The sequence below is a fragment of the Balaenoptera acutorostrata genome, chromosome 15, assembly GCF_949987535.1.
Source record: "Balaenoptera acutorostrata chromosome 15, mBalAcu1.1, whole genome shotgun sequence".
NCBI lineage: Eukaryota > Metazoa > Chordata > Mammalia > Artiodactyla > Balaenopteridae > Balaenoptera > Balaenoptera acutorostrata.
Genome location: NC_080078.1, coordinates 66,703,449 through 66,725,849, shown reverse-complemented (window position 1 = coordinate 66,725,849; position 22,401 = coordinate 66,703,449). Strand labels below are relative to the sequence as shown.

Below are 22,401 nucleotides of genomic sequence, written 5' to 3'. Positions count from 1 at the left end.
GTCCAGAGGCTGTTTCTGAGGCCAGGTGATGGGTTGAGAGCCTCAAAGACACGCCAAGCTGAGCAGACACAGGGAGGCCAAGGGCTGATCATTCTGTTAGGGGCTGATCTCATGGCTGAGGAGATGAGACTCCCCGGTCCTGCCAGGCCAAGGATGCAGGGTGAGGCCGCTAATGCCTGAGGGAAGCTTGGGGGTGGCTGTCTTGGCCTGGCCTGGGTCAGGGTCTCAGGGGCAGCTCTGAGCTCTGGGGGGCTCTGGGAACCACGGCTTGGAGAGAAGGGCGTGTGCGCATAGTGAACAGATGATGGGGAGGGGGTGTGGCCCCCTCCACAGCACAAGGAGGCCGCCAGGATGAGCCGTGATGTGTGCAGGGAGCTTGGCACACGGAGGGGGCTGGATGAGCGCTGCTGTTGGGATATTATTCATCCATCCACCCATTCATTCACTCACTCGCCTCCTCTGTGCCAGGCCCAGGGCTGAGGGCTGGTGACCTGGAGATGAAGCAGGTGCAGCCCCACCCCTGTCCCCGAGGACTAGGCGGGAGGGGGCAGACTCCGCTCTGGCGAGTCATCGTGCATCAGTGCATGCCCGGCACACAGACCCCGGCTCCAGAAGCAGTGCGCAGAAGGGGTTGTGAGCATCTTCAGCTCAGTGCCCTACTTGGGGAGGTGGGGAGCACGCAACCCCTCATCCTTCAGGGACTGGGCACTGGGGTTTCACAGGAGCCTGGGGCACAGCCAATACCCTATGTGACAGAGGAGAAAACTGAGCCCCAGAGAAGCGGAAGGACTGGTCCAAGGATTATGGCAGGGTTGACTCCCGACATGCTTGCAGAGCCGCGGCTTCCTGGTGGGGAATGCAGGTGAGAATGCAGATCTTGAGCTTGGGGCAGGTAGATGAGGCCGCAGGACACTTGCCCTACTGAGCAGCCTCAGCCCCACGCTCTGGGCTGCACAGGGCAGCTGGGATGCCCACCCTGACATGAACACGCTAGGTGACCTTGGACGAAGCCTCTGCTCTCTCTGGGCCTGTCTCCCCCTTGCTCTAAGACAAGGGCACTTCAACTGGATCAGGAAAGACAAGCAGATTTCCCCTCACATGTCAGCTTCCTGCATTGGCTGAGGCTGCTTGGGGCATCACATTGAGAAAGAAAGGGTGTCATGATCAATTCGTCACATCTCCGGTGAGGGACCGGAGTGGCAGCGTGTGTTGGGCCACAACCTGTCTGGATCAGAGAATCACCAGGAGTCGCCACCTCCAGGCAGCACTGGCGTCGAGTCCACGAGCCTGAAGCCTCCACGAATGCCCGCCAGGGACCCTCCTTGCTCCATGGGAGGCAGGAAACGCGCTGAGCCTCTTTCTGAGGAGCACCCAGGGCATCGTGTGCTATGGCCCAGCCCTGCCCCCAGAGGCCACTGAGCCCAGTTGGCTTGTGATCTTGGGCCCATCTTCACAGTGACACACCCCTGCTGCACGGCCAGTTCCCCATCGCCTTCCCCTCTAATCGATTCTGACAGAATCGATTAGAGGGGACACTGCCTGCCTTCAGTGTGGACTGAATACAAGTGAAGAGTCTGAGTGAAGGCAGTAAGGACTATACGGAGAGTGAAGGGCATGAGTGAGGCCTTCCCCTTGCCTTCCTGGTTCTCGGCACTGTCCTGGACAGATGGGGAAGAAAAAGACTTATTGTGTGCCAGGCACTCCCACATTCTGTACTTCATTCGCTCTTCACTCTTATCCTGAGAGGTGGTTACTACCCCCATTTTACAGATGGGGAAACTGAGTCCCAGAAAGGTTCAGTAACCTCCCTAGTATTATCATTATGAGCAAGGCTGGAAGTCTGTCATTTCCAGAATCCAGGTGTTTCCTCTTTCTAGCCAAATGGCCATCAGCTGGGTAATACAGTGACAAGAGCACCTCACCTGTGGCTCAGAAGGACCTCAGATCTAGTCCCAGCCGCTCTTTCGCTGAGTTACTGTGGGATGTCAACCATTTACATTGCCTCACTTGGTCTTCCGCCCTCACCTGTAAAATTGAATAGTAAGTCTCTTCTGCTGTCTCGGCTCCCACCCAGCCCCCACTTCTGGTGCTTCGCCTTTGAGGCATGTTTGAGAGCGAATGAGTGTGGGCCCGGGCAGGGTCAGGGTCTAACAATATCAGTTCTCCCACCAGGGGATGGACAGAGACCCCTGTGGGTAAGAATATCTTTCTCCAGCCACACAAGAGTAGAGTAAAGCAGAAAAGTTGCAATCCACAGGCTTGCAAATGTGCTTTTGGTTGGCTTGCACGGTGTTGTTTTTTTTTAATCTGAATTTGTTGCCAACACTTAAAAATAGAGAAGTTTCATATAAAAATCCAGGTTTCTGGCTTCTCTTGAAAAACTGGAAGCTTTGACAAGTCTGCCTTGAATTGGCCGCCCCGGGCCAGAGCTGGGGAGCAGAGGTGTGCCTCCGTCCACTCAGCCATGGGCCTGCCTGACCTCTGTCAGCATCCGAGTTCGTCTCCCCTGATGCAGAGGGTGAGACCATGGGCTCTGGAGTCAGGTGGGCCTGGGTTAATCCAAGCGGGTGGCTCAATTACAGTGTGACTATCAGAAAGTTCCCTAACTTCTCTGGGCCTGTTTCCTCGCTGGTGAAATGGGGATTCCCATAGTACTTCCTTCATATGGACGCGGCAAGTCTTCCATATGAAGGCAAATGTACGTAAAGCTGCTGCTATGGTTGAAGATGCTGCCTGGCACATAGTGAGGGCTCAGTAAATGGCAACCCTGGTCTCGATCATGGCCACCCTCTCCCGACAGGGGCCGCAGGGTCTGGAACAGCAGAAACAGCAGCACTTGACGCCCTCCCCAGCCTGGCCTGGGCCCATCCTGGAGCTCTCCCTTGGCTGCACAAATGCTTGTGGGGTGGCGGCAATCCTGTCTGGGTGATGCATCCGAAAACAACAGATCGATAGCCACTCAGCACTCTAATGCCATGGCTGAGGCCTGCGGCACGGTCCAGGCTGCTGGCTGGTGAGTTCAAGCTCTTTTTCTTTTTGGGCAGAAAACAACTTACCATGTAACCTTGAATGAGTACTTTTTTCCTCCTGGGATCTTGGTTTCACTAACAGCAGGGTCAGCCTGTGGTCTCTAGTGCTCCTTTGAGCTCTGACATCTTGGGAGTTTTGCAGATGGGAAGGCAATGAAGGTCAAAGCCTCACAAATGCAAGAATGAATTAGTCAGGAATCTTCTGGTTGCAAGGGCAGGAACCTGTCACAAAGGGGCTTAAAGAAAAGAGGTATTTGTCTTTCTGTGACTGGCTTATTTCACTCAGTATAATGTCCTCAAGGTTCATCCACGTTGTCACATATTGTAGAATTTCCTTCTTTTTTAAGGCTGAATAATACTCCATTGTATGCATATACCACATTTGCATTATCCATTCATCTGTCAATGGACATTTAAGTTGTTTCCACATCTTGGCTATTGTGAATAGTATGAAGTATCAAAAACAGTCAAATTCATAGAATCAAAGAATGGAATAGTGGTTGCCAGAGGATGGGGGGAGGGAGTAATGAGAAGTTACAACTCAACGGACATAAAGGTCCAGTTAAGAAAGATGCTTAAGTTCCAGAGATCTGCTGTACAACATTGTACCTATAATCAACAATACTGTATTTTACACCTAAAAAACTCTTAAGAAGGTAGATCTCATGTTAAATGTTCTTACCACAATAAAATAAAATTTAGGGAGGAAAAAAAAGGCATTATATTGGCTCATTTGAAGGAATCCTGGGGACTGTGGGCTGCAGGTGGTGCTGGATCCAGGTGCTCCAGTGATGTTGTTGGCTCTCTCTCTCTCACTCTCATCTCTCATCTCAGCTTCCTTCTGTGCTGTCCTCATCCTCATTTCTGGTGCAAGGACTCTTTTTTTTTTTTTTTATGGGTATGATGAGCCCTATTAGGTCCAGCTGAGAGTCCTCTACCACCATAACTCCAAAAGCATGCAGTATCTTTCTGCACCTTATAGAAGAAGCATCCCAGGAAAGGTGACAAGTGGCTTAGCTGAAGTTATGTGTCTATCTCTGCAGGTAGAAGGATGGAATGAGGTCCCATGATTGGCACTCCTACCAAAGTTGACATGGAGTAGAAAAAGTCTTCCTCAAAGCAAAGAAGGCTTGACATCAGAAGGGAGGTGAAGAGAAATGGGTTGTGCAGTCTACAAAGCAGCAACTACTGGCCATTCCAGGGCCTTTAGTGCAGGGACGGAGCCTTCTCAAAGAGGGAGAGGTAATCTTCCTATCAACAAAGCACTGAGGCTAGACTCTCCCAGACTACTGGGAAGTCGGCCCACTGTTCTGGTAGCGACACTTCCCTCTAATAAATTCTATCTTCTTTACGTTCTGCCTTGTGTCTGGAGATTCTTTTCCAACCCATGTTCAGACCACGACATTTGGTGGCCTGTACGGGGATCTCCAGGGGGGATCTCTTTCCCCACCTCCTCTCCTCATTCCTTGGGACCCTCTGTGAACAGGCAAGTTGCTGTGGAAGCAACGGAGGAACTCTGGCCTGGGCCACACCCTGGTGTGTTCTGAAGGCTTCACGGTTCACTTCGCCCCAGTAACTGCTGCCCAGAACGGGTGAGGATCCCTCTGTCTTCCTTCTGACTGAGGACTAGGCTGAAGGGTATCGTGCGGGCACGGGTCAGGCATTTAAAAGCCATTAGGGCGCCTGCCACTTGAAGACTCCTGTGAAAGGATAAGGGGGTCACGGAACGGACCAGGCTATTAGAGAGTCTGCCCCCAGCAAGACAACTTCTGTGCAACAGGAGGCACATCATGGACAAAGCAATACACAAAGCCCCCAGTCCCTTGGACACCGCCTCCTCGGTAGGGTTAGAAGGAGGAATCCTCTGTCCTCTTTTCTGTCGCTTCTGCTTCTTTCTCCTCGGCTCGGACTGACTCCAAAGGACCCCACCGCCTCTAGATCGTCCCAAGAGCTCCTTCCCGTCTTCTAACGGTGAGTCAATTTCCCCCTGCCTTCCGGGAATTCCCTTCTCTGGTCACTGGTGCCTTAGTCACATGGAGATGTCACTGAGACAAAGAGGGATGCCTTTTTGCCCGTCAGTGATTCTCAGTACCCCCATTCTACGGCACTGAGGCTAAGAATGTGTTCAGCTACACCTATTCCCTTAGACTCACGAATTGGAAGGAATTTGACCCAGACAACCTCAAAGAGGCTTGCTTGCTTATTTATTTATTTATTTATTTATTTATTTATTTATTTATTTATTTATGGCTGCGTTGGGTCTTTGTTGCTGCACGCGGGCTTTCTCTAGTTGTGGCGAGCGGAGGCTACTCTTCGTTGTGGTGCGCGGGCTTCTCATTGCAGTGGCTTCTCTTGTTGTGGAGCACGGGCTCTAGGCGCGCGGGCTTCAGTAGTTGTGGCTCGCGGGCTCTAGAGCACAGGCTCAGTAGTTGCGGCGCACGGGCTTAGTTGCTCCGCGGCATGTGGGATCTTCCCGGACCAGGGATCGAACCCGTGTCTCCTGCATTGGCAGGCGGATTCTTAACCACTGCGCCACCAGGGAAGTGGCCATTTTCTTTTGTAATACGGCTTGGCCCCAATACAAACTGAGAGAACAAGAACAATGGCCTCTTAATGGGACACTAAATTACAACACGATCCTCCAACTTGATCTCTATTGTTGGAAACTAGGAAAGGATTCCGAGGTTCCACATATCCAGGCCGTCATGGCCCTCAGTCAGAATCCGAGCCTGAGGGACTCCTGTCGCAAGTGTCTCTCCATTACCACTTTAATGCCTCGCCCTCCCCCCTCTCCTCCTCCTTCAGCTTCACTACCTCGTCCCTCCGCATCTCCTCCTCCACCAGGTATCTTGGACGACCCTTCTTGTCCCCCGTCTCCCCAGCCTCCTCCTCAACTTTCTGCTCCCCAACCCCACCTCCATACCTGGAAGCAGACCTTCCCTCCCCTCCCCACACTCGGTCACGAGCAGCCCAACGCTCTGAATCGAGTCCCAGTATGCTTCTCCTACAAGAGGTCGCTACCGGAGACCTAGGTACTATCAGAGTTCATGTCCCCTTCCCCATGTCTGATCTCTCTCATATTCAAGGGGAACTGGGCTCCTTTAGCCAGGACCCCTCCATGTTCATCAGGGAATTCCAGGCCCTAACTATAGCCTTTGACTTAACTTGGCAAGATATTCATGTGGCCCTAACTACCTGCTGCACTCGCGAAGAAAAGGCCAGGATCTGGGCCTTGGCTCAGGCCTAGGCAGATGAGACACATGCCCGAAATCCTAATGAGAACCGAGCGGGGGGAGTCCCATGGGCAGACCCAGGATGGAGATAACAGGCAAATGAAAATGGGCCAGCAGGAGGGCTTACTAGGAGAAATTACATGATTACCTGTCTACTAGAAGGTATGAAAAAGGCAATCATCAAATCTGTCAATTATAATAAACTCAGAGAAGTCACACAGGAACCCTCTGAGAATCCAGCCTTTTTTCAGGCCTGATGAGTAGAGGCTATGAGGAAATACACCAACCTAGACCCTGAGACCCCTGAAGGTCAGGCTATACTTGCAGTTCACTTTATAAGCCAGGCATCCCCAGACATAAGACAGAAATTACAGAAACTAGAGCAAGGGCCACAGACCCCATTTTCTGTCCTACTTGACACAGCCTTAAGGTCTTCAACTATAGGGAGGAGGCTTCTAGGAGCAGACGAGAACTAAGAGAGGAGGAAAAATTAAAACGGCACACTCAATATACGGCTCTTGCCATTACTCGGTCCCTCCCAAACAGGGACCCATGGGAGCCCCTCTCCCGTCTCAGAAACCACCGCTGACCTGCTACCAGTGCGGTCACCAGGGGCACACTGTCAGGAACTGCCGCACCCCACCACCCATTACGCCGTGCCCTTACCGTCGCCAAAAGGGCCATTGGAAGAGGAGTTGTCCCTCCCACCCTCAAGCGGGTAGGCCAATTCCACAACCACTCAACACCCGGGGTATTTCAGGTCCCAGCCCCCTGGGCCGAGGTCAAGGCCAATTGCCCCTGTGAGTGGCAATTGACTATCAGGATCAAGAACCGGATTGTACTCTAGATCTGGGGCTCCTGGAAGCAGATGACTGAAGGTGCCCAAGGCTCAATCTACAAGCCCCTATGTTCCCCATAAGACCAGAGGAGCCCCGGGTAACCCTGGATGTAGCAGGGGCTACTGTAAACTTTCTAATTGACACTGGGGCTACTTATTCAGCCCTGACCTCCTTCTTGGGTCCCACTCACCGTTCCTCAATCCTCCTAACAGGGATGGGAACAGGCTCAGCTGGACTTTTAAACTCCATTTTCACTGCCCGACAGCTCTCTCTTGAACTCACACAAGAGACTGCCAACCTAGCAGCTCAAATTAACACTCTACAAGAGCAAATAAATTCTCTAGCAGGAGTGGTTTTACAAAATAGAAGAGCTCTGGACCTCCTAACAGCTAATCAAGGAGGGACCTGTGCAATGTTAAAGAAAGATTGCTGTTTTCTTGTCAACCAGTCAGGCAAGGTCCAGACTCATCTTCGAGCCATTATTGAAAGAGCTAGTGGATTCTACAAGGAAGGAGTCTCAGGGGGATTCGACTGGTGGGACTTCAAGACTAATATCTGGTCCTAGTTCTCTTGGCTAACCCCTTTCCTAGGCCCTATAGTGGCTTTTCTACTTCTACTAATCTTCGGGCCATGTATTTTTAACCTCCTTGTTAAGTTTGTCTCTTCCAGAATACAACAAATAAACCTCCAAATGGTGATGCAACAAGAATAACAGCCAGTCAACACTCGTACAACCCTTGAACAAGCCGCCATCACTTTCCATGGGGCCCACACTCCTCCCTAGATACACCCTGACAGAGCAGGCAACGGGAACCCAGGGCCCCATGACGCCTCCGCTCAGCAGAAAGCAGCCAGAGAGTTCACTGTCCCTTCTCACAAAAGGGGTTCCCGGATGCTTGAGAGGGAATTAGGCAGTTAGGTAGATATGAGCAGGGTATACAACAGGGCCAAGGAATTGGCCCTATAAATAGAGGGGGGAATGTGGTGCTCCAAGGACAATGGTGCTTCAAGGACAAAGGAAAACCTGCCTGAAAAAGTTTCAGCATTACACTCCCTACCGGACTCTTAATCGCCCTCCCCATCATGTTGCGATGGTTACGAAATTCCTGAGCTCACCTGGGCGATGCCCACCTGGGCAACAGGACCTGTCCCAAATAAGGAAAGGCATATGCCCTGTCCCACTCCCACCCTATAGAAGGAAGGTATATGTGCCTCGACCAAACAGTAAACAAAATTTTCACCTCGGACCATTTTTTGTTTTCTGGCTATAAAAACTGATCTATAGCACATGTTTGGGCTCGACACTCCCAGACTACTAGGAAGGCAGCCCACTGTTCTGGAAGCGACCCTTCCCTCTAATAAATTCTATCTTCTTTAAAAAAAAAACCAGGGACTTCCCTGGTGGCGCAGTGGTTGAGGATCCGCCTGCCAATGCAGGGGACACAGGTTCGAGCCGTAGTTCGGGAGGATCCCGCATGCTTCGGAGCGGCTGAGCCCGTGCGCCACAACTACTGAGCCTGCGTGCCACGGCTGCTGAAGCCCGCAGACCTAGAGTCCGTGCTCCTCAACGGGGGAGGCCACTGTAATGAGAGGCCCGTGCACCGCAATGAAGTGTAGCCCCAACTCGCCGCAACTAGAGAAAGCCTGCATGCAGCAACAAAGACCCAATGCAGCCAAAAATAAATAAGAAAATAAAAAAACAAACAAACAAACACACAAAAACACCCAAAAACCCAAAGCATTGCTGCACTTAGCCCCATGCTTGGAGCAAGGCAGTATAGGATCATGAACAAATGATTCTAGCCTTGGGAAGCAACAAGAAAATCACTCCACATCACCAGACTGTAATACCAAGGGCCAGATATGGGCGTGGTTCTGGCTGTAAATGCTGTGAGGGGTTCAGGAAGGCTTATGAGAAGCCCTTGGTGGCTGAGGAAAGGAAGAGGACAGAGGCATGAGGCAGTAGTTAGGACTTAAAATCTGGAGAGGAAAAATCGAGAACGGATGTGAGGTGTGAAAGGTAGGAGTGGGGATGGATTAAGTGGGGCCGAGGAAACATGGTTTTGACTCTGGCAAAATACAGAATAAAAAATCGTAACACTGAGAAATACTAGAACAAAATATAGGTTAGTATATATTTCATCTTGATATGGGAATAGACTTTTAAGCATTAAAGCAGTGGGAAAAAGATCAAATCAAAAAAACAAGCTTGGCATATTTGACATAAAAAAGTAAAGTATACATTTCAAAACATCATAAAATTAAAAGGCAAATTGGGGGAAATATTTCTAATATTAAGATGTAAGACAAATGTATATTTTTTAAAAAAAGAAGATCCAAAAGAAAAATGGGCAGAGGACATAAATAGACAATTTCCAAAAGGGAAATGAACAACGGTGTAGCCTTCTTCATTCAAAAATCGAGAAGAAGAGACACCCCCTCAATCCCCTACATCCTGTTCTCTACCTTTGGGCTCCTAGACTCGGGACAAAACAGCTTATTGATCCACGGAGGATGTCTGGGCATTAAATCAGCCCCTCAGAGACCCCACATCTGGCAGTAAAGCAAAGACCTTTTGCAAATTCAATAGCAACTCTGGCAGGACAGGGTGGGAGAGGCCTCTACTCAGGTGCACCCCAGACAGAGCAGCCCCTCGGGGTCCCCAGTGGTCCACAAAGAATCTAGAAGCAGACTCCTTCTGGACCAGATGCTGCTCCCCCCTCCTACCACACCCAGGTGCCACCTCGCCCGAGCCAGTCGGTCCATTGTACCCAAGGCCAGATCCGGACACTAAGAGTCTGGGTGGAAACATTAGCAAGCTGTCATGAACCAAGAGGCCAGTGGGGCCTGCCCACCACCCTTGTAAGTGGCTGACACTGTCAGTTATCAGGCTGGCAGCCTTGGATCCACTGGTAATTATCACAGATTATGTAACCATTCTTATTAAGGAGAGCTGTGTGGTGGCAGGGCCGTGCCGGACTTAGGCTGGGATTCTGGCTCTGAGACTCGTGAGCCTGTGCCTCACTTCTCTGAGCCTTGTTTCCTTGTCTGTACGATGAGGAATGATAAGACCTTCCCTGAAGACCTACGGCTCTGCCTGAATAAGGTGAATAAAGGATCCAGCACGTTACCAGCAGCGAAGAGGGAGCACCGCCCCCCTCCATGCCGGCTCATGTTAGTCACCTCGAAGTCCATGGACACTCCCTGGTGGAAATGGGTGCGTGAATGCTTCTTGACCAAGACAAATTAGTACCAACAGCCCTCAACTCTCTGTGAGTCACGAGAACCCCCGAACAGCAAGTGTGACCCTCCTCAGCGCTCGCTGGCAGCAAGAACAGCCGCACGGGTGCTGGCGGTGTGACCAGAGCCTGTCGCGGCCCTGACTCATTTATGGCTTCTCAACAGAGCCGTCGAGTCCCCTGCCTCCACCCCGACTGCCCAGAACTCCTGTGAGTTCCTCCCCAGCCCTTCACCATTGCCTCGCCTGCCCTAAGGTACCATGGATATCTGGGAACAGGCAGGGCTGGCAGATCCCTGATGGCACAGTAGACAAGGGACTTGTAGGGTGGGGGTGGGAGGATCCAACGAGTCAGTATTCTGCCCAGATTCTGAGACTTCGGAGGAGAGGTTATCAGGCTAGAAGGGCCCTTGAAAGACATTGAGTCCCTCCCTGATCTGAGTCACGAATAGCCCCAGCGTGCATACCTGATATCACTCTGATCGAGTCAGCGTCATCCCTCACCTCCACTGCACTAGCTTTCTTACTGGTCTCCCTGCTTCTACCCAGCCCCCTGCAGTCTATGTCCAACAGGACAGCTGGTGATCCTGTTAAAACAAAAGTCAGACCACGTCACTCTTCTGCTTAAAACCCTCTAATGGATCCCATTTCACTGACTAAAATGCAACATTCTTACACCAGTCCCTAAGCCCTGGACAATCTGATTGCTCTGTACCCTCCGAGATGTTCTCTCCTTCCATTCTCTTCTTGATCACTCCACTCACACCATGCTGACCCCCTGGTGCTCCTCCAACACATCAGACATGCTCCTGCCCCAGGGCCTTTGCACTCACTTCATTCTGCCTGGAACACTTCCCCCAGATACCCACATGGCTCCCTTGCTCACCTCCTTCAAATCCTTGCTCAAGCGTCATCCCATTTAAATTGCAACATGTCCCCTTACCTTGCCAGGACTCCCAATTTCCCTTATCCTGCTCTATTTTTTTCCAGAGCATTTCTCACAACTGACATACTCTTCAGTCTATTTATTACGCTTATTGCCTGTCCCTCGCCCCAGTGGAATGTAAGCTCCCAGGGGCAGGAGCTCAGAAAGTATTAGTTGGGTAGAGAAGGAAGGAAGCCAAGCTCTGCCCCCTGCAGTTTCTCCCACGGGTCCCAGCTCTCCCTTCTAAAGGATGCAGAGACCCCCTCCTTCAAGACAGCTCTCCCAGCCTCTCTGCTCTTTGGTGTAAGTCCCACATTTTTCTCTGCTTCTCATGGGATGGCTCCCTCTCCTCAAGATGAAACTCCATCTGTCGGCATCCCCTTAGCGGCGTAGAGTCCAGACTTGAGCCAGGTAAGAACGTCTGGAGGCGGACAGAGGGAAAATGGAGAAATTGGGGGAGGGAAGAAGCAAGACAGAGATCCAAGGAAGAGACCCCTGTGGAGTTCCTTTTGAACAGGCATCTGACATTGGACTGGGAAGCCGCCGACTTCTCCCACCTTCCTCCCACCGAGCATTTTAACTGACAGCCTGAGAACCCTGAGGATCCCTGTTTTCCAGAGAAATCTGTTGAGTCTACACAGGTGAGCACCAGACTGAGGACACAGGACAGAAGGCCTAGCAGGTGGGGGAGGGCTGGCCACACTCCTCCCCCGCCCCCCAGCAGGGAGCAGCTGACGTTACATTGGCTCTCAACCCCATCTCAGCAGGGAGGCCAGTGCACAGCAGGAACCCAGGGTTTGTGGGGAGAATGAGCCACCCCGGAGACAGACGTTGGATACTGAGGAGAACGAAGGGTCTAGAAAGGCCTACTGACAACAAAGCCTGCCTGGGCCGGATGTGGTGAACTCCGAGGTGAGGCAGTGCCGTGGTCAGCGGGGGTGGTTCTGCAGAATCACAGGACCACGCCGCCCCCAGTATTAGCAGGTGGCTCAGGTGAGCTGCCCAACTCTGTCCTGCTTTAAGTCTGGCGGACGTGACTCAGTGATGGCTTTGCCACGGCATCCTCTGCATTGCCAGCCCCCGTTTCAGCAGGGGATGGCATCTTGGTCAAGCCAAAGTCTGATTAGTTGGAGAAACCAACATGTCAGAGCACCCTGAGAATATTAAATAATATTTATAAGGAGATGACGTTGGGAAAATAATTACCGATGGTAAGACGCAATCAGTGGCGGGAACTCCTCCACTGCTCAAGTGGTAAGAAATTAGACGGACCGGGGCTCTGAGCAGCCAGGGTTTGTCACGGGAACGGCAGAAAGGGTTGGAAAGTCGCTACCTCTGCTGATTCTGTTAATAGGATAAAGCAGGCTCGCAAACAAGAGCCAGACCCCAGGAGGCCTGCATTTGAGGGGATTTTAAAATCAGGCCAGCTCCTGCCAATAGCTTCACTTTTAGATGTGTTTGTTAGAACTGGAAGGGAGCTTAGAGATCAGCAACGCCACTGGTTCTCAGTTTTCAAGGTTTCTGCTTTCCAAAAATACTGCAAGTATTAAGTAATAATTAATTTGTTTTCACATTTTTTATTCATCAAAGACACAGAGGACTGCCAGCTGGGAGAAGCAGAAGACACAGCATCGATGTGACTCTAGCCAACAAGAGACTTATTGTTTTTGTTTTTTTTTTGGTCAGCCCAGCCATATTATCTCATGTAAATGTAGTTTCCCTTTGAAAACATTTAAAACACAAGGGTCCATTTTTAAGTGGAGGGAGCCTGAAGGAGCCTGGAGTATCTTTACCAGAAATCTTCAGTCCAAGCAAACTCTTACTTTATACAAAAATACACTGAAGGGCTTCCCTGGTGGCGCAGTGGTTGAGAATCTGCCTGCCAATGCAGGGGACACGGGTTCGAGCCCTGGTCTGGGAGGATCCCACATGCCGCGGAGCAACTAGGCCCGTGAGCCACAATTACTGAGCCTGCGCGTCTGGAGCCTGTGTTCCGCAACAAGAGAGGCCGCGACAGTGAGAGGCCCACACACCGCGATGAGGAGTGGCCCCCACTTGCCGCAACTAGAGAAAGTCCTCGCACAGAAACGAAGACCCAGCACAGCCATAAATAAATAAATAAATAAATAAATAAAAATTAAAAAAAAAAGCCAGACCCTTAGCTCTTTAAAACAAAAAACAAAAAAACAAAAAATACACTGAAGCCCAGAGAACATAAGTGGCTTGCCCAAGGTCACACAGCTGGCTGTCAACAGGGCCAAGGCTAGATCTGGGGAAGCAGGAAGAAAGGAGGGCTGTCCTGGACATGCAAGGGTAGGGAAGGAGTAAATCACAGCAGTGAATGCAGTGCTGAGTGCGGACCCTGGACACCAACGGGCTTGGTTTGACTCTTGAGCTCAATCCTTATAAGCTGTGGGACCCTAGCAAAATGACAGAAGCTCTCTGAGCCCATTTTCCTATCAGTAAAATGGGGATAATAATAGCACTTACCACATACTGTTGTGAGGATTAAGTGAACTAACAGAACAGAGCACTTATACATTGTAGCTGCTTTTCCTTAACCCATTTGTGTGAGCCAGCGCGGCTGGGGGGTGTGTGTGTCCGTGTAGACATAAGACCAACAAGCTTAGAGAACAGGTCACATGATCCAACTTCCAGGTGCTGCCCTGACAAGGCCAGTGGGAGACAAATTGTCCCAGGGGAGCTCTAGGTACTAAATTGCAGTGCTGTTACTTCTAGGTAGTAACTCAAAACTGAGTGTGCCTCAGAACCCAGGCTACATCCAGATTCACTGCCTCTGAGTTCCTGTAGGGCGGGACTTGGGAGTCTGAACTTTTAAAAATTATTATTGAGATATAATTTACACACTGTAAAATTCACCATTATAAAGCATACACTTGTATGGGTTTTTATGATACTCATAAGGTGGGGCAATCACCACCACTACCTACTTCCAGAACCTTGTCATCACCCCAAAAAGGAGCCCAGTACCCATTAGCAGTCACTCCCCCTTCCCCACTCTCCCATCCCCTGGTAACCACTAATCCCTCTGTCTCTACGGATTTGTCGACTCTAGACGATTCATAAGAATGGAATCATACAACACGTGGTCTTTGCGTCCGACTTCTTTCACTCTGCACAGTGTTTTCAAGGTTCGTCTATGCTGCGGCATGGGTCAGGGCTTTATTCCTTTGGAATCTACAATTTTAACAAGCTCCCCAGTAGTTCTGATGATTGATTGGGCTTTGGGGAGAAAAAGAACAGCAAATTCACAAAAGGTGAACCTTCTGGTTGCTATATAGATACAGGGCTTCAATCCTTCCTTCAGGTGTGCCCATCTCGGAAGCCCCGCTGGTGACAGGAGACATCGCTGGCCACTTGCCTCCTCCAGAGCCTGCAGAGGTTGGGCAGGGTCTCCTGGTGCCCGGTAGGGAGGACATGTGCATCTAAGGACAGTGCCTGGCTGCACTGGGAACTGGGCAGATGAACTACAAGAGAGACTCACGCAAGAGGATTTAGTCTCAACTCCAAAACTTTAATGTATGTTATGTTCTTGGAAAAACAATTCCAAGGAGACAAGTGGAACCAAAAGTCTTAACCGGAGGGGATTCTTATTCAGAAACCTAGTGTGAGCCGCAGCCTTGGGAGAGAGCAGCACAGGGACTCCGATCACAGGACAACAGTTCGAGGTCAGGGTGGCAGGGCCTGTGTGCACGATGTGCGAGCCCTCAGGACTCCCAGGGAACCGGAGCACCATCACTCCTGTGGCTGGCAGCCCCACAGCAGGACGGGGGGCGGACCCAGGCTGACCAGGTCATCTCTGGAGCTCTGAATAAAGGCACAGAACTTCAACAGGGCCAAAGAAGCCTGTACAGAGCAAGAACCTTTCTCTTTGTTGTTGAATCTCCAGGTCATCAGAAACACTCGTGGTGGCTCTGGTGAGGAATAGGGCCATACAAGAGGGTTGCCAAGGCCCACTTCTGGGTCTGAGGCCTCAGAACGGAGCAGATGGGAGGGGTGTGGCACTAGTAACGCCTCTGAGGTCACGGGCCGCAATGATCTTGAAAGATTATCCACTGGGACATCTGGACAGGAGAAAGGGACTTAAAGCAAAAGCTGACCGCTCGTCAGATTCAACCCAACTGTCTTCTGTTATGCCCTCCCCAACCTGGGGCTCCAGGGTGGTCACACACCCATGTTTTCTGTGATGTATTCCCATCCAACAAGGGGCAGGCAGAAATCCTGGCTCATCTCCCCGTTACCCTCTGATTAACTTTTAAAAAGTCACCAACTGACATCTCAGACTCCTGGGCAGTCCAGGGTTTCTAACCATTCTACGGAATAAACAATCGGTTCTCTTGGGCTTTTGGCTCAACTTCTTCTCTTCTGGAAGGAAGCAAGCTGCTGCTGAGGCAGGTCTCTCCCAAGAGCCCATTTGGAATTCAGTTAGGTTATAGCACCAAGGCCAGGCTGACAGGGAACCCACAAATGTGCCTTCTAAATGGGGTACAGCCTCTCTGGCACTAAAGGAACTTATTTATTGGTGAAGGAGGGAATTCTGGCTCCATCTTTGTAGAACCTGGCAGGGCTGCTGTCCCAGTAAGTCCCAGTAGGACAGGTGAATGGAGGAGCCAGGACCGCAGCCATGGGGAAGGGGCCTCCTCTGGCTGAGACCTTTTCCAGTTAGCCAGTCCCCACACCCTCGGGAAGAACCACCACCACCGGGGCGCAGTCCTCAGGCTCCGCCTCAAAGTCCCACTGAAACTTCTTGGTTAGGTGAGCTTGGAACTTTTCAGCTTTCTGCCTCAGGGTGGCATCCACGGCAACGCTGCAGGCGGATGAAAAGAAAACCTACAGAGAACAGAGGATAAGTCACTCCTGAGAACACAGAGGGGCTGAGAAAGCTGTGGAAAATTCCTCATGGTGTTCAGCTCTCCGGGGTGGGTGGATCAGCCGCTGCTGGCACAGGCTCAGGACACCTACTGTTCTCCCCCCAAACCAAGAAAGAAGGTCCAAGCCCAGCTGAGAAGCTGGCGCAGGACCAGAATGGAAAATTACTCTCTTGGGCAGAGATGCCCCACTGAGAGTAAGGCCAGCGGGGCCATCACCCTGGCCCTGCTCTCCGGGGAGATCTACTGGGCACCTGGGCAGTAACTTAGAAAAAGAGGCAGTAGCTACACCAGCCGGTACTAAGAAAGGCATGGGGGTGCTTATAAGCCCCTGGATCCCAAAAAATCCCAGGTCCTAACCCAGTGAGGGTGAACTGCTGCTCTAATCTAAAAGGGTCCCAGGTTGCCAATCTGAGGTTTCTATTCCCCTTAAAAGCTCTGATGTTTTAAAAAATTGTGGTAATATATACATAACACAAAATCTACCATTTTAAACATTTAAAAAAATTATCATTTAAAAGACTGTACTAAATACACATAATATTTACCATGTTAAGAGTATAGTTCAGTGGCATTAAGTATATTTACATTATTACACAATCATCACCACCAACCATCTCCAGAACTTTTTCATCTTCCCCAACTGAAACAACACCCATTAACTCCCCATTCCCCGCTTCCAGCCCCTGGTAACCACCATTCTACTTTCTCTCTATGAATTTGACTACTCTAGGTACCTCATATAAGTGGAATCATACAATATTTGTCCTTTTGTGCCTGGCTTATTTCACTTAGCATAATGTCCTCAAGGTTCACTCATGTAGGAAGTGCCAGAATTTCCTTCCTTTTTAAGGCTGAATGATATGCCATTGTATGTAGATACCACATTTTTTTTTCCATTCATCTGTCAATGGCCATTTGGGTTGTTTCTACCTTTTGGCTATTATAAATAATGCTGCTATGAACACGGATATAAAAATATCTCTTATAGAGTCATTGCTTTCAATTCTTCGGGGTATATACCCAGAAGTGGGGTTTCTAGATCATAAGGTAATTCTGTTTAATGTTTTGAGGAACCACCATACTGTTTTCCACAGTGGCTGTGTCATTTTACATTCCCATCAGCAATGAACGAGGGTTTCAATTTCTCTACAATCTCTTCAGCATCTGTTATTTTCTGTTTTTGTTTGTTTGTTTACAATAGCTACCCAAATGGGTGTGAAGTGGTGTCTCGTGGTTTTGATTTGCATTTCCCTAAGGATTAGTGATGCTGAATATCTTTTCATGTATTTATTGGCCATGTGTATATCTTCCTTGGAGAAAAGTCTATTCAAGTCCTTTGCCCTTTTTTTTTTTTTTTTTAAAGTGGGATGAATATCAGGAGTCCCACTTTTTTTTTTTAAATTAATTAATTAATTTATGGCTGTGTTGGGTCTTCGTTTCTGTGCGAGGGCCCTCTCCAGTTGCGGCAAGCGGAGGCCACTCTTCATCGCGGTGCGCGGGCCTCTCACTATCGCGGCCTCTCTTGTTGTGGAGCACAGGCTCCAGACGCGCAGGCTCAGTAATTGTGGCTCACGGGCCCAGCTGCTCTGCGGCATGTGGGATCTTCCCAGACCAGGGCTCGAACCCGTGTCCCCTGCATCAGCAGGCAGATTCTCAACCACTGCGCCACCAGGGAAGCCCCCCTTTGCCCTTTTTTGATCAGGTTTTTTTTATTTGTGTTGTTGAGTCATCGAAGCTCTTTATATATTCTGGATACTAATCCCTTGTTTTGATGTTCTTTTAAATTCAGTTTCATCTAATATAAACATGGGCAGGGGCAAACAGAGTAATTTTCCCTACCTCTGAAACTCCATTCCAGATTGTCCCGAATCTCAACTGCTTCTCTAAGAATGACAGCAAACCCATTACTCCTTCTCACACTACTTTATTGTTCTCAAAGAAGTTTCATAGAGTAGTCCAGTGGATCCTCACAAGGCCCTGGGAAGACACACTAGGATGCCTATTTTATGGAAATGGAGGCTGAGGGGAGTTAAATGCCTGGGTCAAAATTACCAGAAAGGAAGGAGGAGTTTTTCCCAGACTACACGTTGGCTCCCTGCAAGACCACCCCAGACACAGAGGCATGAGGGTGAAAGCAGCAATTTGATTCACATCACCTTCGTGTCACAGCTGGCCCGTAGACCACCATGGAAGGAATCTGGGCTCCAGGGGCCTTGACCTGACAAAGGTAACAGGTGTACTCTGCAGCTGCTTCCAAGGACAACCCCCCTCCTACCCTCCTCTCCACTGTCTTTCTGTTAGCAGGAGGAGTGAGGCTCATGGTCAGTGGTCTTTGTTTGGAGACACTTTGTTGGGGTGGTAGCAGGGACAGAAGTGACGGGGCGGGGAGTTCAGAAGCAGTAGGTGGGGGGTTACAGAATTTGGTTTCATTACTTGGGAATCGACTAAATACAGGAGCAGGAAGCACAGCTACAACAAAATACCAGATCAATAACTAATTAGAGGGGCTGTGTGAGCTCAGTGGTGAGAGGGCAGTGGGGAAGCCGGTGGCCTGTCTATAGGCAGCTAATGGAGCTTTCTCTGGAGCACTGAATGTGAGGCCGGCTGAACCCTGGGGAGGGGCCTGGTATGGGAAGCAGAGAAGCCTTGTTTCAAACAGCATTAGCGCTGGAGGCCCTGTGCACCCATGGGTCTGCCCCCAGAGGTCCTGGGGGGGCCTGCTGGCTGCATTAGCAAAAGCCTCTTCCTGTTCTCCCTCCTTACACGGTAAATTGTACTACTCTCTACACAGCCCTTCCTCTCCTGCCACACTGAGCAGCTGCCCAAACATGCTCCATTGCCTCTTCTGTGCCTCTACTCACACAGGCTTTTCCCTCTGCTTATAACACCCTTTTCCACCCCTGCTTTCTCCTCCTTCACCTACTAATTTCTACTAGTGACCCAAGCTCAGTTCAGATGCCACCTCCTTTGGGATGTCTTCCCAGACCAAAGAAAGAACAGGTGCTCCTCCGTGCTCCCCCGGTGCCCAGGGTTACCTGGGACATAGCCTCACTCTCAGTCAGTAACCGTCCATTTACCGTTGAGCTCTCCCAAGAGACAAGGAGCAACTCCAAAGCAGAGACTCCTTTTCCTACCTGCATCCCACTCCCCTGGCACAGAGTCTACCATATAAAAAGGACCCATTGGATGTTTAATGAACAAAAGAACAAAGAAGATCATAGGTTCTATGAAAATCTATTTCTGGGTCCCTTTTGCACAGTGCCTGTACCAAATGATTGCTCGATAATTACATGACGGTGCTGGACAGAATAAGGGACTCGTCCTGGGGAGGACGTGGCTTATTTACCAGGCCCCTGAATATGCCACCGGCTCACAAGCCATCTCCTTGTGACAGTTCTCTTATAAAAGCCCAAGCTGAAAGGAACTGCTCCAACCTCTGTTCCCCCAGTACTGTGCCTGAGCATCCCTTATGGCATTTCTCACACTCTGCTTGCATCACAGTGATCAAGTATTAATGGTAATACCCCTTCCGAGTAGGGGTCACTTCCTAATTATCAATGTGACCCACACAGCAGATCGCCCAGGGCCTGGCATAGAGTTGGGGCCCACAGGATGCTCCCTGAATGGATATGAATGAGATGTAGGGATGGCCAGCAGTGAGAGACTGGAACAGGCTGGGTGCATACTCATCATTCATCCTTCCCACCCACCTCTCCAACATCGCCATGGGGGTAACATCAACTAGAGGCAGGTATAACAGAAGCCTTCAGTCTGAAAAATAAGGCTTCTAATTTGAAAAGTGCTATGTCCTTTTTAAAGAACTTGTCAGTCTAATCTTTACTACAAACTGGGAGGTAGGATAAGAAATTACTGTTCCCATTGTACAGATAAGGATGGTGATAAATGCTGAGCAAGTGATAAATGTCAAGCAAGATCCAGTCCCAGTAGGGAAATCGAAATCCTTCTTCCCTACCAAGACCTTCTTTTTGTCTTGACACAGACGTAATACATCCTTGATATTTTCAGCAGTGTCCTATGGGGAACCAAGGGGCTTGGAGACCAGGTGCTTCTGGAACTGTCCCTTCTGCAGGTCTCCAGGACCCAGGTCACAGCCTAGGTTGTCTGTTTTAAAAAACCAACTTTTTTGAGGCATAATTTATGTACAATTAAATTCATCCATTTTAAGTGTCAATTCGTTTTGATAAATGTATACACCCATGCAACCACTATATGATGTAATCAAGACAGGTATCTGTTTATAGCTTTTTCTTTTGGTATCCAGTCTATGAGTTTAAAGGCCCATATACCATCACAATCAGGATACTGAACCGTTCCATCACTCCAAAAATATTCCCTCACGCTGCCCCTTAAGGATCAAATCCTCCCCTTGACCCTAGCCCCTGGCATCCATTGATCTATTTTTGTCCCTATAGTTTACAAACTTGTTATTTTAAAAATTCACAATTCAGAAGAGATGTTTAGACAGTATCTGGTTTCCAAACAACAATTTACTTTGATTCTTGTTTTTAGATTAATTGTATGCCTTCTTATATAAATTTAGTAATGATCTGGTTATTTTATTTACTAAAGTGAAACAAGTAAACTTTTTAAAATCACTGAGAAATGAATCATCTTAATATGCGAATATTAATCCTGGATATTTTAAAAATACTTTTGAAATAGGATAATAACATTTCACAAACATCTGCATTTTAGAACTAAAAGCACACCCATTGGGTATTTTTCTTCAAATTAAAAAAAAAGGTATTAATACTTTTACCATTAAGTCTATATATTGTAAAATTGTACTTTAGTCAGAAATGTGAAAGCTTTCTTTTAAACCCCAGTTAAATAAATTGAGTTCAGTCAGGTCACCTTGAGAAATTCAAAATACACGGTAGATAGCTGAGTCACTGCTTATCCTATTTTGTGGCTAGACCAAAAAGATGAAATTTCCTAATTTTTTCAATTCCCATATGATTATTCAACTTAGAATGAAACTAGCCAGAGGTAGTACATTTTATTTCCACTTGCAGAAGAAGAAAGTGGTGTTAAAAGCAAGACTATCACTTCACAACAATTACCAAGAAGGCGAATAGCAGCAGAATCATGTTTTCTGAGGTCAGTTTAAAGAATTTGGGATGTTTCATCTGGGGCTCTAATCATATATGGGAGCCCACCACAGTGGGCTTTAGAATCAAAGTGTAGCCTTGCCATCCACTAGCTCTGGCAAACTCAGGCAAAATTATGTGACCTCCCTGTTCCTGTCTTCTCATCTGTAAAATGGGATTATATACTTAACTTCTAGCATCGTTGTGAGGGCTAAAGGAAATAATGCACAGTAAGTGTGCAGAAGTGATAGTTGATGGCAGGAGGTGTAGGAGTAGGTAGGTGAAGTTTATCAGAGCTGGTGTTATGACAAAAACACAGGCATATGTTGTTTTATTGCACTTCTCAGAGATTGCATTTTTCACAAATTGAAGGTCTGTGGCAACCCTGCATTGAGCAAGTCTATCAGCACCATTTTCCCAACAGCATTTGCTCACTTTGTGTCTGTGTCATATTCTGGTAATTCTCAAAATATTTCAAACCAAAAAGATTACGACTATACCTAGGAATAAACCTACCTAAGGAGACAAAAGACCTGTATGCAGAAAACTGTAAGACACTGATGAAAGAAATTAAAGATGATACCAACAGATGGAGAGATATACCATGTTCTTGGATTGGAAGAATCAACATTGTGAAAATGACTATACTACCCAAAGATTCAATGCAATCCCTATCAAACTACCAATGGCATTTTTCACAGAACTAGAACAAAAAATTTCACAATTTGTATGGAAACACAAAAGACCCCGAATAGCCAAAGCAATCTTGAGAAAGAAAAACAGAGCTGGAGGAACCAGGCTCCCGGACTTCAGAGGATACTACAAAGCAACAATAATCAAGATAGTATGGTACTGGCACAAAAACAGAAATACAGATCAATGGAACAAGATAGAAAGCCCAGAGATAAACCCACGCACCTATGGTCACCTTATTTTTGATGAAGGAGGCAAGAATATATAATGGAGAAAAGAGAGCCTCTTCAATAGGTGGTGCTGGGAAAACTGGATAGTTATATGTAAAAGAATGAAATTAGAACACTCCCTAACACCATACACAAAAATAAACTCAAAATGGATTAAAGACCTAAATGTGGAACCAGACACTATCAAACTCTTAGAGGAAAACATAGGCAG

At 48.7% G+C, this 22,401-nt stretch overlaps 1 protein-coding gene across 3 annotated transcripts in view; it reads right to left on the bottom strand.

Moving 5' to 3' along the window:
* AAR2 (AAR2 splicing factor) overlaps positions 1–22,401 on the bottom strand; it is a 69,272-nt gene that overhangs the window by 33,619 nt on the left and 13,252 nt on the right. For 2 of the 3 annotated variants that reach the window (XM_007193186.2, XM_007193187.2), the window contains exon 4: positions 14,786–16,115. The exons of the other annotated variant lie outside the window; for it this stretch is intronic. In XM_007193186.2, coding sequence (XP_007193248.1) covers positions 15,948–16,115 — 168 coding nt within the window. In that variant the 3' untranslated portion in view covers positions 14,786–15,947. Of the gene's footprint in view, positions 1–14,785; positions 16,116–22,401 lie in introns of those variants that run through there. 3 annotated transcript variants of the gene reach the window in all.